This window comes from Mirounga leonina, unplaced genomic scaffold (assembly GCF_011800145.1).
Source record: "Mirounga leonina isolate KUSES-001 unplaced genomic scaffold, KU_Mleo_1.0 Mir_165, whole genome shotgun sequence".
NCBI classification, from domain to species: domain Eukaryota; kingdom Metazoa; phylum Chordata; class Mammalia; order Carnivora; family Phocidae; genus Mirounga; species Mirounga leonina.
This window is the reverse complement of record NW_023270415.1, coordinates 33,815,868-33,830,266: the sequence shown is the minus strand read 5'-3', so window position 1 is coordinate 33,830,266 and position 14,399 is coordinate 33,815,868. Positions and strand designations below refer to the sequence as shown.

Genomic DNA, 14,399 nt, shown 5'->3' with positions numbered 1-14,399 from the left:
CCGAGGCTCGCCGTTGCCTGGAAACGCATTTTTCTGTGGGAAGGAGGAGCGAGCGGGGAGGAGGGGAAGCGTCGGTGAGTGTGTTTCACACTCGCCTCCCCGCGGTTCGTGAGCTGCCTGGAGGAACGACGAGCTCCCGCAGCGGCAGCGGGAGAAAGCAAGGACATCTCGGGCAGAAAATCACTCTGCCCAGTGGCCCTTAGTTTCTGAGCTCCGTTTGTAGAGCCGCAGGAGATCAGATTTGGGTCGCTTATCGTCATTGGGTATTATCTGCTGAGCGCTCTTTTTGAGCTTTAGAATCTTTTGCAAACATTTCAGTGGCCGGGACCAAGTGCAGGGTTTTATTCCATAGATCATCTTTTTAGGTTTGGAATGCAAGGGAAGCAAAATCCTGGAGTTTAGGGTTTTGTCCTCATCAGCAGTCACTCCCAACGCCTTAACTTTGTAGGTAGAGAAACTGAAGTGTAGTGGGAGAGGTTGCGCATTGCTGGACTCAGGGCTAGACCCCAGATCTCCTGCATTTAGAGGTGTTCTTAATGCCTTATTGAAATCAGATTATACTGTATTATTTAGAATATTAGGCAGTCATAGGTTTTTGTGCTTCAGTGATACCCCAAGCCATTTTTGATAAATGAGATGGCACACAGATCTGAGTAAAAAAAGAAAGTCTTTTGTCTCGATCACAAATTTCTGAGAATCAGGTCTAAATTTTATTTATTTTTATTTTTTTTTAAAGATTTTATTTATTTATTTGACAGGTAGAGACTCCGAGAGAGAGGGAACACAAGCAGGGGGAGTTGGAGAGGGAGAAGCAGGCTTCCCCGAGCAGGGAGCCTGGTGTGGGGCTCCATCCCAGGACCCGGGGATCATGACCTGAGCCACCCCGGCGCCCCCAGGTCTAAATTTTAAATGAGTTGTTTTTACAACACTTGGAATATAGTAGATGCTCAATAAATATTAGGTGAATAGAAATTTCATATGACAAAATTAAGAAAGCTTCATGCAAGATTTTACTTAAAGTAACAAGCTAACAAAATGGGTGACTAAAGTGAAATGTTCAGACAGCAGCATTCACAAGTAAAACTAGATAAACCATTTATAATAAATTTGTTTCCTATTCATAGGCAAAGAACTTTCCTAATAACCAGTCTTCATTTTATTTTATTTTATTTTAAGATTTTATTTATTTATTTGACAGAGAGAGACACAGTGAGAGAGGGAACACAAGCAGGGGGAGTGGGAGAGGGAGAAGCAGGCCTCCTGCCAAGCAGGGAGCCCGACGCGGGGCTCGATCCCAGGACTCTAGGATCATGACCAGAGCCGAAGGCAGACGCTCAACCACTGACTCAGCAGGGAGCCTGCTTCTCCCTCTCCCTCTGCAGCTCCCCCTGCTTGTGCTCTTTCTCTCTTTGCCAAATAAATAAAATCTTTAAACATTGTTGAATCTTTTTGGAAATTTCTGCTAATGAAATTGTTTAAGAAACATGAGATTAAAAAATCAAAATACAAATAATCATTACGAGGGGTGCCTGACTGGCTCAGTAGGTAGAGCAATACAACTCTTGATCTTGGGTTGTGAGTTCAAGCCCCACACTGGGTGTAGAGATTATTTAAAAATAAAAAACTTTTTTTTTTAAGATTTTATTTATTTGACAGAGAGAGAGAGAGAGATCACAAGTAGGCAGGCAGGCAGGCAGAGAGAGAGGGGGAAGCATGCTCCCTGCTGAGCATGGAGCCAGACGCTGGGCTCCATCCCAGGACGCTGGGATCATGACCTGAGCCGAAGGCAGACGCTTAACTGACTGAGCTACCCAGGTACCTCTAAAAATAAAAAATCTTAAAAAGAAATTAAAAAAACTTTGGTTGGATTTTCTTAAATATTTAACTACCATGTTATGACACAACTGTACATTTTTTTAAGTTTTTTTTTTTTTTTTTTTAAGATTTTATTTTTAAGTAATCTCTACCCCCAATGTGGGGCTCGAACTTACAACCTCCAGATCAAGAGTCACATGCTCTACCAACCAAGCCAGCCAGGCACCCCAACCATATTTTATTTTGGTCACTGACGATGGCATACTGATTTTTAAATGCATGAACCTATTTAGTGGTCATGATTGGTTGGAACTTCCAACTTTCAGGTCTCCTTTAAGCTAACAAACTTCCATCAAAAGGCTACCTCCATTAGCTTTATTACTCCCTTGCATAATCTGTTCTAAGTTAGTAAGAAAACAATTTGGCTTTTTGTTTTTCCTTTCCAAACCTTGCAACACACATCTGTCTTCCGCACTTCTAGGTAAAATAAACAAGCAAAACAATACTACCAAAAAACAACAAACTTAGTTAAGAAATATGTTTCAAGGATTATTAATCCTCTCATTATGATAAACAACATTACTCTTTGCCCACCAAAAACCTGCATGGTACAACAATATAATAAAGAAGCTGTTTTCACAAGTTTGTGCCTTATAAGTAGAAACAGGATATGCAAATTACACTTAAACATATATAGAAATATAATTCACATACATTAGAATTTAAATTTTATATGGTGACTTGTATTCTACTGTATTGCACTATCAAGGCAGTTTAGAGAAAGAGCACATATATTAAAAATATGGGATGACATTAAAAGAAGCAGAGAAATAGTTGCCTCTTCCTTGAAGAGTGGTATTAAGAATTCTAATGCTTTGGGCGCCTGGGTGGTTCAGTCAGTTGAGCATCTGACTCTTGGTTTCAGCTCAGGTTGTGATCTCAGGGTCATGAGATCGGGCCCCACGTTGGGCTCCTTGCAGAGTCTGGAGTCTGCTTGGGATTCTCTCTCTCTCTGCCCCTCTACCACCAACCACCCCACCCCCCCCGCTCTCTCTCAAATAAATAAATAAATCTTAAAAAAAAACACACCTCTAATTCTTATGGTCATTAAGTTGATGCTTATGATCTGATATGTGGGGTCTGAATTTCAACCATACATGTTCAAATATAAGAACAAGAGATCCAAATTTGTTATAGCAAAATATAATTCAACTAGTATACACTACAATCTTCTATTTCCTTATGCATGAATAGTCCTCTGACTCCTCTTACAGATAAAAAAGGGAAGGCAAATAGGATCAAACATTTACTGACCTGGATGTCGTTTAGACCTTCCTGAAAAATCAAGTTGCTTAGCAACTCTCTACATTGGAAACATGATTGATAACACATTTCTTTGAAATTTTAGTAAGATAAAAATGCTCGTCACTAAACTACCAAAGCTTAAGATGACAGCTTGTCTAAATAATGAGTCATCACGTAAAGGGTTCTTGTTCATAATACATTGCCCCAATTAAGACGCAAACTTGTACCCTCCGATACAAACCCTTTGGCAACAAAAACCCTATGTCAAATGAGTGTTGAAAATTTTTGGATTTATCACCAAGAGGGAATGATTCCATGTCAAAAGTGTTGTCAAAAGATAATTTTTCACCACTAATGATCCCCACATCATTCAATTCCTTGTGCAGTACCAGGAAACCTATTCCCTAAATGAAAGATAAAGCACTCTAAGTAAACAAATAAGTAAATCCTTCAAGATAATGACAAGAGGGGGTGCCTGGGTGGCTCAGTCGGTTAAGCGACTGCCTTCGGCTCAGGTCATGATCCTGGAGTCCCTGGATCGAGTCCCGCATCGGGCTCCCTGCTCGGCAGGGAGCCTGCTTCTCCCTCTGAGCCTCCCCCCTCTCATGTGCTCTCTCTCTCTCATTCTGTCTCAAATAAATAAATAAAATCTTTAAAAAAAAAAAAAAAAGATGACAAGAGGTATCCAAGAATTATCTAACCTTAAAATATGTACTATAATATCTTGTTCCACTGTAATTAAACTGTTTTTTTTAAAGATTTTATTTATTTATTTGAGAGAGAGAGAATGAGAGACAGAGAGCATGAGAAGGAGGAAGGTCAGAGGGAGAAGCAGACTCCCCGCCGAGCAGGGAGCCCGATGCGGGACTCGATCCAGGGACTCCAGGATCATGACCTGAGCCGAAGGCAGTCGCTTAACCAACTGAGCCACCCAGGCACCCTTGTAAATAAACTGTTTTATTTATAAAACACATACTTATATAATTATATGTATGCTATTATAAAAAATACTTTATTCAGCAAAAATTAAATGCAGACTCATCAGTGGATGTTTTCCAACTAAGTCATCTTAGCCATAAACATTACCAAATCAAATAATATGTGCTGTTAGAATCTCTGAGAAGAAAAAATGCTTTGTAAAATGGAAAAAAATGGAAAAGCCAAAATACTACTTTGGGGAACTGTCCTCAGTCAGTAGCCCATCCAACAATTTGTCTCTCTTCTAATGTGTGGCGCATACACTACTGGTATCACACAGAATGATTTTAGCGGATTACATGGTGAAGCACTTTTTAATTGTAATACGTGCGTGACTGATTTAATGTGAATTGAGAAAATCTTAAAACAAACATAACCAGAACATCAAACTAGTGATTTAACTTACATTATTTAAATTGTGGCTAAAAGAGGTATTTAATTTTTAAAAGTCAGTCAGTTTTAGGAAAACTAACAAGAAGCTAACAATTTGGGTAGTGTGAACATATGACAGAAATCATGAAGAGGAAATTCATGATGTTACACCAGTTTTTAAGTGTATCAATTTATTTCGTGATCATAACCAGTTGAAGCTTAGTAAACACTTATTTGTCTTTTAGCTGACAGGAAGAAAAACATTTTACTCTTCTAGTCTTTTTTTTTTTTGACAGGAAGTAGGATTTACTGATGGGAATGAATAAGGAGGGGGCAGTGCCCAGGTTCTCATGACTGCAGAACCCACCATTCGTTCAAGGGGCCATGATCAGGGATATATTTGACTCCATAGCCATCTGGGATGAGCTGTTTTTTCTTTAGCCACCGTATCTTCAATTCATCCACATTAAACTTAGTCAAGCCTCACTTCTTAGAAATGTGAATCTTCTGGCAGCCAGGGAGCTTGAACTTGGTCCTGTGTAGGGCCTCAATTACATGCTCCTTGTTCTGCAGCTTGGTACAGATGGACTTGATGACTTGGCCAACATGGACCCTGGCCACTGTGCTTTCCAAAGCACCCCTCATACCTGTCTGCAGCCTAGACTGGAGATAGCATGAGGTCAGACATCAATGCCCACTGGAAAGGGCTATCTCCAAAGTCCCTTAGGGGACCCCATACAATCAGCAGGCTACATACACTACCAAGGAGCCATTGCACACTGGGTACTCTTCTAGTCTTTAGCCAGTTATGCATCATAAAGAATTTGCTCTCAAAGTTCAGAATCTTTATGTGGGTTATATCAGTAAAGAGAGCAAGTACACAGATTTCATAAGTTCAACAGTGTTTACAAAATAGTAGGCGATGTATGCCAGCATTGTAAACACTGAGAGCAGAAAGGGTATTCCGGGCTTGTAAAAGTGCAAACCAATGTTGTTTTCACTACTGTTCAGAAGAAAATATCTGCCAATCAGGAAGCCCCTCCATCTCAAAGGTTTAAAAATAATGAAAATAAGTGGCATAGACAGATCCTCAGTCTCCCACCATGAGCCATATACTAAGAAAACAGAATCTAAAAGCAAAACAGTTACTGGGGTGCCTGGGTGGCTCAGTTGGTTAGGTGTCTCTTTTTGTTTGTTTGTTTCTTTTGGAAGATTTTATTTATTTATTTGTCAGAGAGAGTACAAGCAGAGGAAGCAGCAGACAGAGGGAGAAGCAGGCTCCCCGCTGAGCTAGGAGCCCGATGCGGGATTTGATCCCAGGACTCCAGGATCACAACTTAAGCCAAAGGCAGACACTTAACCACTTAGCCACCCAGGCATCCCTTTTTTTTAAAGATGTTATTTATTTACTTGAGAGAGAGCATGAGCTGGGGAGAGGGGCAAAGGGAGAGGGAGAAGCAGGCTCCTCACTGAGCAGGGAGCTCGACTCAGGGCTTGATCCCAGGATCCTGGGACTATGACCTGAGCTGAAGGCAGATGCTTAACCCACTGAGCCACCCAGGCACCCCTGGTGTCTGACTCTTGATCTCAGCTTGGGTCTTGATCTCAGGGTGGTGAGATTGAGTCCCACTGGGCATGGAGCCTACTTAAAAACATAAAAAATGACATAAATCAAAGCAAGACAGTTACACTACCAACAAATACAGCAGTATGGAGATAAAAATGAAAAAATGGCTAAAAAAGATAATCCATTCAAAGCTGTGGCAACTACAAGGGCAGCCTATGGCAAGGTGGGACTGGGGAAGAGGAGGGTTCATACACCCATGAAATGTCAAATAGTTAACTACTATAGCCTGACACTAACCAAAATCCTGGAAAGATTTCAAAGATTCTTATGGTATTTAGGCCCTAAATTCTCAAGGTTGTAAAAGCCATCATCTCTTTGGGTTTAAATAAAAGGATATTCCAAAAGTTTGACAGAATAAAAAAAAAATCCAACTTCATTTATAAAGCACTGCTTAATTAGATCTATCTGTGTGGGAGAAGACTACAATTCATACACTTCTTGAAGAAAGAAAAGGCAAAATTCAGTCTAATTACAGGTGTTGTAACTAACAACTAACCTGACAGATGTAACTATTAAATATAAGCCCTTCCAAAGCCTGGTAGGAGTCACGCTGGAAAACTGCACAGCAGCCTCTTGGAAAAGAACGTTCAGAAAAGAACATTTTGATTTGATGAGTCTCATAGAAGACCCCATGGATTGATCCTCCCTAAAATTCACTTCCAGTAAAACCAAAGACAGCACACCCACTATAAACAGGAGATATATATATATATGATTCTTACCATTTCCTGAAAGCCTGAGCCTTTCTTTCTTTCCTTCTTTTTTTTTTTAAGATTTTATTATTTGCCAGACAGAGAGTGAGAGCACACAAGCAGGAGGAACAGCAGGAAGAGGGAGAAGAAGGCTCTTTGCCGAGCAAGGAGCCCAATGCGGGACTTGATCCCAGGACTCGGGGAACATGACTTGAGCCAAAGGCAGATGCCTAAACGACTGAGCCACCCAGGGGTCCCTGAGACTATCTTTCTTCAAGACCCTGAGGTAAGGATAAGGATCAGGGAAATTTGTTTCTGCTCTAGGTTTCGTTTCCTAAGTTCTAGTAAATAGGTGTTTGTTTTGCTTTTTAGGTGGCTGTGTGCCTGATTCAACACATCTTAAGGGGTTCTAGGCAGGATAAGGCATGAGCTATCTGATGGGAAGCAATTAGGTCAGACTGTGGCTTATATCCCAGGATGTGGCAATGTTGGAAACACCAGCATGACAGAGCCATAATGAAAGAATAGTCACACTCCAGGCACTCCGAAATAACTATGTATTCTAGAGCAGGCACTTAGACAAAAATGGTGGTTACATCCACTTAATGTATAAATGAGTCAATTATACCAGTATGTTCAGCTGCTTGTGTCTCCCTTGGTCATTGTGATTTAAGCCATAAATTAGTCATGAGCAGCAGTCTCATACTGCCAAAGGAAGTAAAGAAATAGAGATAATTGGGGCCCACCACTAGTGGTGGTATCCTAGCCCACAAATCACAAATCAGATGGGATATCAAGACTTCTTGATGAAAATCTTCCAAATGAATTAAATAGTCACAACTTTGGCAGGGTTACTCTCCTACTCCATAAAATACAGACTCATCTATTAATTGTTGCAGATTCATTTACTGGAACTTGCAATGATATCAACCTAAGGACATTACTACTTCGTCCACTGCATTGATGATATTTAAGTGTTAGTAGGGTTTAATGAAGAAGGGTAGCAGCTGCTGTTTATTTTCTGATAACTCAACAGAAGAGAGGACAAACTATTCCCCCAAACTTTACTCAGCGTTTGGCCATGTGAGTGAACATTTTGGGATTTCGGTGGTTGAGAGCAGGTAGAATATCTTTTCCAATTATCCCCCAGAAAACTAAACTGGAACTTCTCTACCTAACATCCCAACCTTGCAGGAACTCAGTATTAAAGACAGCATATCTTGGCTTTAGGAATTTGGTGGCTGGTATGTACTAACAGAAACTAGAAGACTAGTGAGTTTAAGTCTAGGTACTTATAAATCAAGATTTTGGATCCAGGAGTGGGGGGAATTGAATGAAGGTGGTCAAAAGGTATAAACTTACAGTTCGATAAGATATATTTAAGTTCTGGGGATGTAGTACGCATGATGACTATAGTTAACAGTTGTGTATTGTGTATTTGAAAGTTGCTCAGAGTGGGTATTAGAAGTTCTCATCAGAAGAGAAAAAATGTACTGTGTAGTGATGGATATTATTAAACTTATTGTAATCATTTCACAATATATACATACATCATTATGCTGTATACGTTAAACTTATACATTGTTACATATCAATTATATCTCAATACAACTGGGGAAAAAAAGATTTTTGGATCCAGATATAGGTTACAGTGTAGGCAGCCTTTCTTGGGCCCCACAACTCAGAAAGCCAAATGATTTTTTAAACCTCTGGAGCCTTTGAATCCTATCTGTGCAACGTCCCTTCCCCAGACACAGCATGGGTCAATACAGTGCCCATTCCTCTATCGCACCTTTTCTGTCATTTCTTGACTCATAGGTTATTTAGAAGTTGCAGTTTAATTTGCAAATATTTGGGGACTTCTCACATTTCTTCCAATTTCAGTATTTTTTACTATGTGGGTGTGGCTATGAATTTTTCCTACTTGAAGTTAGCTTCTTGGGAATGTAAATTCATGATTTTTTTTTCTTTAAAGATTTTATTTATTTATTTTGAGAGAGAGAGAATGAGAGAGAACACATGAGAGGGGATAGGGTCAGAGGGCAAAGCAGACTCCCTGCTGAGCAGGGAGCCCGATGCGGGACTCGATCCCGGGACTCCAGGATCATGACCTGAGCCGAAGGCAGTCGCTTAACCAACTGAGCCACCCAGGCGCCCGAGAATGTAAATTCATGATTTCCATCAAATTTGGCAAGCTTAGAGCCACTATTTCTTCTAATAAATAGGTTATATATTTTACATATACTTTAGAATTCATATACATCACTCTTTTCTCTCTCCTTTTGAACTTCACTGTATGTTGGTGCAGTTAATGTGATCCACATTTCTGAGGTTCTGTTAATTTTTCAATATTTTGTCTCTTCTTCAAATTGCATAATCTCCAAGTTCAGATTCTTCCGCTGGCTCAAATACACTGTAGAGCCCCCAAAGTAAAATTTCATTAAAAAATATTTCTCTTTATTCTCTATTTGGTGAGCTCTAGTAACACAGCTTCCTTTACTTTTAAAGCATGCTTTCCTTCAGTCTTTTGAACATATAGTGGTTTTGAAGTCTTCTTTTATCTAGTATCTGGGCCCTCTTACAAGTATTTTTCCTTGCCTGCTTTTTTACCCTCTGTATGGGTCCCCCTTTTCTATTTCTTTGCAGGTCTCCTACTTTTTTAGGTGAAAACTGGGCATTTTAAGGAATCTACTGAAGGCTTTTCCTCTTCTTACAGCGACTTAATAAATTTTCTTGAAGAAATGCTTTTTCATTTGCCGTATGCTCTTAGGACAATTTTCAGACTTTAAATGGGTGTTTTAAAATAATTTTTACAGGGCGCCTGGGTGGCTGCAAAGTTGGTGTCTGCCTTCGGCTCAGATCATGATCCTGAGGTCTTGGGACAGAGCTCCATGTTGGGTCCCCCCCCCTCAGCAGGGAGTCTGTTTCTCCCTCTGCCCCTCCCCCTGCTCTCTCAAAGAAATAAAATCTTGAAAAATAAATAAAAAATAAAACACTTTTTACCGTTGTGGTTGTTTTGCTAGAAAACACGTCCAGAGAATTCCTTGCGCTGCCATTCTAGAAGTGGGGAACTCTGTTGATTTTTCAAATGTAATTGGGTTATTTTCTTAGTGGCTGTTGTAGGAATTACAATATGCATTTTATCAGTCATCTTTAGATTAGTATTAATCTAGCAAAATATATTTTGTTCCAACTTTTTGCTGTTTTTGTCACACAAAGCCCACCTACACATGCTGTGAATTCAATATAGTGTTACAATTATTGCTGTATATAATATCTTCTAGTTAACAGAAGAAAAATGTATTTATACAGTCTTAGGAGAACTTACCTACATGTTTACTATTCCCAATATTCTTCATTTCTTCCAGTGGATTTGAGTTACTGTCTGGAATCATTTTCTTTCAGCCTTTAGGACTTCAATATTTCTTTTAAGGTAAGTTGGCTAGCGATAAATTTTGTCAATTGTCTGGGCATGCCATTATTTTGCATTTATCTTGACAGTTTTGCTGGATGTAGAATTCTTGGTTGATAGTTCGTTTCTCTCCCATACCTCAAGTATGTTACTCACTGCCTTCTGGCCTCTACTGTTTTGTTTTTTTTTTTGGCCTTTACTGTTTCTGATGAGAAGTCAACAGTTAATCACATTGTTCCTTTACATGAATCATATTTTCTTGCTGCTTTCAAGAATTTCCCGCGAGTTTGACTTTAAAGTATCTAGGTGTGGCTCTCTTTGGGTTTATCCTGGGTTTTACTGAAGTTCTTGGATTTGTGGGTTAATCTTTTCATCACATTTAGGAAATTTTCAGCTATTATTTTTCCAATTATTTTTTATGCCTTGCTCTCCCACCTCCATTGTGCATGTTGGTATGCTTGATGCCATCCCACAGAGCTCAATAAGAAGCTTGCCTCTCACGAAATGGAGCCCTCTCTTTTAGAAACATTTACTCTTCTGATTGCATTTAATTTTTAAAACTTAGTTCAGGGGTGTCTGGGTGGTTCAGTTGGTTAAGTGTCCAACTCTTGATCTCAGCTCAGGTCTTGATCTCAGGGTCGTTGAGTTCAAGCCCCATGATAAAAAAACAAAGAAAACCCCAAACAACTTAGTTCAGTGGCTATTAGTTAAAAATGGGATATTATATTCTTTCTTTTAGAAATAGTGATAGTACCTAGGTTTTTGTTCTGCATATATAGCAACATAAGAGATGACAAAAATAAGAATTCTTTCAAATACAGTGATTAGAAGGGAAAACGAAGGTGTAACAGCAGTGTTCCTCTTGAAGAACAGATGATGTTTATGAAACCTTATATGTAATCTTTAATGAAGAAGTCATATGCATTATAAAAAAGGGGTCTTTAGGGACGCCTGGGTGGCTCAGTCGGTTAAGCAGCTGCCTTCGGCCCAGGTCATGATCCCAGGGTCCTGGGATCGAGTCCCACATCAGGCTCCTTGCTCAGCAGGGAACCTGCTTCTCCCTCTCTCTCCTTCTGCTTGTGCTCTCTCTGTCAAATAAATAAAACCTTAAAAAAAAAAAAAAGGGTCTTTATGAGTGATGTGGAGATGGCTACATATGCTTTGTAAAGAATGCCGTATCTTTTAACATACAGACTTCAAATACTTTTCAGCTACACTTATGAGCATTTAAAAAAAAAATGGAGCTACGTCAACTAAAGGATGACCAATAAATATAATTAGTTCTTCATCAACACAATAAGGTAACAATGATGAAAATACTTTACCTCATATAGTCCAAATACTAATGTTAATTTCCATTTACATATTTGAAGACAAATGTGTAATTACCAAACAATGTATAGCACAGAAACAAGAAAGTGTTGTAACTCTAGTTATTTTGATAGGTTTTTCTAGTACACATAATTATCAACAATTTATTATAAAAACCTACATATACAATTAAAAAATACTTGATCAAAAGTCTTTTAAAATATAATTAGAATGAAATGTGTAGAAAGAGACATTTCAAAGTCATAGCAGTTACTACTATTACAATATTTAATCATTTTTACAATAGGTCTGCTGTTCCATTTCAATTAAATTCATTCTCAGAACCATCACATTTCTTGCTGAATTTCAGTTAGAGCAAAAGCAAGTTGCCTAATTTTTTCTTCCATTGCTTTTTTGTTCTTGCATGTTTCCTGAAGAAGTTCACGCATTTCTTCTTCAACTCGATGAACCTAAATCAACATGTAAATTTTGCATTTAAATTTTTTAAAGAAAATATATTTTAAAAATGCATAATGAAAGAAAAAGTCAAACTTCACTCTTAGAATTTTGTAACTTGTGGTATTCATTTAAAGCAAAGAGGTATGTATAATGTAACTTGTTCAAATACTAATACTGTACACAAAGTACTTACATTTAATATTGTCTAGATCTCACAGATTCTTATGATGAGCACATGGTCATTTATCTTAACTGTATTTTAGAGCTTAGAAAATTTGTTCAAGGTTGTGCAGTTTCTCAGTAGCACATATGAACAGAAACTCAGTCTTCTGACTTAATCTTTCCACTGTCCTGTGCTATGTATGAATGAGGAGTCATGAGTTCAACTAAAACATCAGGTCCTTGTAGACTTTTAAAACTGAGATAACCTCCCTTCCCAAAGAAACGCTTTAATCTGGTCTACTGCATTTCTAAAACTCCTGTTGGTTATAAATTACCATCTTTTTGAGAGATAATTTTATCATTCCTTCCTAGCCTATATTCTCCTAGGATTCTCTGTATTGTATACTATTAATTTCTGCTTGAAACTCTCTCTCCTATGACACAACATTCCTAATAATGCTATCAATATGACCATTCCTTTCTGTTTACTTCCCTCTTCTGAATCTCTAATACAGACTTCCTAGTCTTTTTCCCTAGAAAACTGTATTTCTCCTAATTTAAATTATCATCTTTATGTAATAATTTGTAATTTTTTTTCACGATTATCACACGTAAGCCCTGGTGCCATTTCTGTAACTCTCTAACATCCCTTTGCTATTACACCATATTGGCACCAGAGGTCCAAAATTAAACTCAATATTTTCCTTTCAGCTAAGGACCTAATCTTATGCTTTATTTGGTATTACCTGATGCACCCTTGTTAACACTTGGTAGATTATAAAGAAAACTTCTGAAACATCTGTTGACCTGGAATAAAATAAAGAACTACATTTTGAACAAGTTATACTTCCTTATTTATTGTCATTATTTCCAAAGACCTTGTTGCTTTTTTTTTTCACACAGACTCCTGAGGGTTATGTCAACTAATCACACAACTGTCATTATAATTATATGGAGTTACTCTTTCTGTTTATGAACTCTTTCCCAGTTAGCAGATTTTCAATCTCTGTCTCACAGATATCTGTTTCTTACTGCTGCTTCAGAATCAAGGGAAAATGGAAATTTCTAACTGTCCACTCACCTAGTGGATCTCAACAGACGGGTCGTATCAAACCAAACAGGGGTTACCTGTTGTGTTTTAAAAACACCTAGGTCTAACCAGAGACTTAGGAAATGAAAGTCTCTGAGGGGGAAGCTCATGCATGTGTATTATTAAAAAGCTCTATAGGTGATTCTGATGTCTACCTCTGATTTAACATCACCCTAATAAGTTCCTCTGTCAATGATATTAAATGATATCATTCAAAACCATCAGTGATAGTCTAAAACCCTAATTAATAAAATACTCTTTGGAAACTTTTTCCAAAATAATGATGGATTGTACTTTTTATTTATAGTACCTTTAAATTTGCAGAATCAATGTATTTCTGCTTTTCACTTGCCAGTTGTATTATTTCAGCGTGATGAGCTTCAACAATTGCATCAACTTGTTTTTTAAAGGCATCATCCATACTATGAAGCTTTTCCACCGCATCCCTTAAAAATAAAACAAAAACTATGTATCTTTGTGCATAAAAATTAGGATTTTTTTTTCTTCTTAGATGGCAACTCTTATATTCATATTTTAATGGAAGTATAACTCCATTAAGTGGCAAAGGGCTATCTTGGGTTCATCATCCAGTGGAATCTGTTAGTAACACAACAAGGTAGGGTAAAATCAATGAAAATTTGTTACACTTTCACCCTCTAAAAGTTAGAGTACTTGAGTTCTCATTTGTTTTGAGTCTAGTGATTTATAAGCACATTCACAGATGACTATTATCAACCTTTTTTTCCCCATCGGTTTGTAGTATGCTAATTTGAGAGGTATACACTATAGGAAGGTTTAAGTTTATGAATATGTATTGTATGTCTGACTTCTCTATGTTAATGCTTAACCGATAATACTCTATGTTAATAAAGACATTAAATAGTATTCACAAAATTTATTGCTAAAAGTTTCTTATAGGCACAGAACCAATTCCTTTATATTAAATGTGAATAATTTTATTTAAAAAGTTAAGTCCATAATGAACACATTTTCTGCTTTTGGTATAGCCCATAGTAATAATGGATTGAACATTAGGGTCCATGAATCAAGTCTTTTTTATTCCCAGTTGCAACACTTAGTAGCCATATGACTTAAGGGCAAGTCACAAACTCTGCATTTAAGTTTTCAACTAACTATAAAACAGGATAATCCTACCTGCTCTGCCAACCTCACAGA

At 38.0% G+C, this 14,399-nt stretch overlaps 1 protein-coding gene and 1 pseudogene across 6 annotated transcripts in view; both read right to left on the bottom strand.

The window, feature by feature from the left end:
- Nucleotides 1-5,175: 5,175 nt before the first annotated feature.
- On the bottom strand, nt 5,176-5,284 carry LOC118015478 (annotated as a pseudogene).
- A 6,129-nt stretch (nt 5,285-11,413) lies between these two features.
- LRRCC1 (leucine rich repeat and coiled-coil centrosomal protein 1) overlaps nt 11,414-14,399 on the bottom strand; it is a 36,796-nt gene continuing 33,810 nt past the window's right edge. For 4 of the 6 annotated variants that reach the window (XM_035011444.1, XM_035011447.1, XM_035011448.1 and 1 more), the window contains 2 exons: nt 13,534-13,669; nt 11,414-11,982 (listed from right to left, as the gene is read on the bottom strand). In XM_035011444.1, coding sequence (XP_034867335.1) covers nt 11,860-11,982; nt 13,534-13,669 — 259 coding nt within the window. In that variant the 3' untranslated portion in view covers nt 11,414-11,859. Of the gene's footprint in view, nt 11,983-12,068; nt 12,941-13,533; nt 13,670-14,399 lie in introns of those variants that run through there. The other 2 variants (XM_035011445.1, XM_035011446.1) reach the window with 2 other exon arrangements.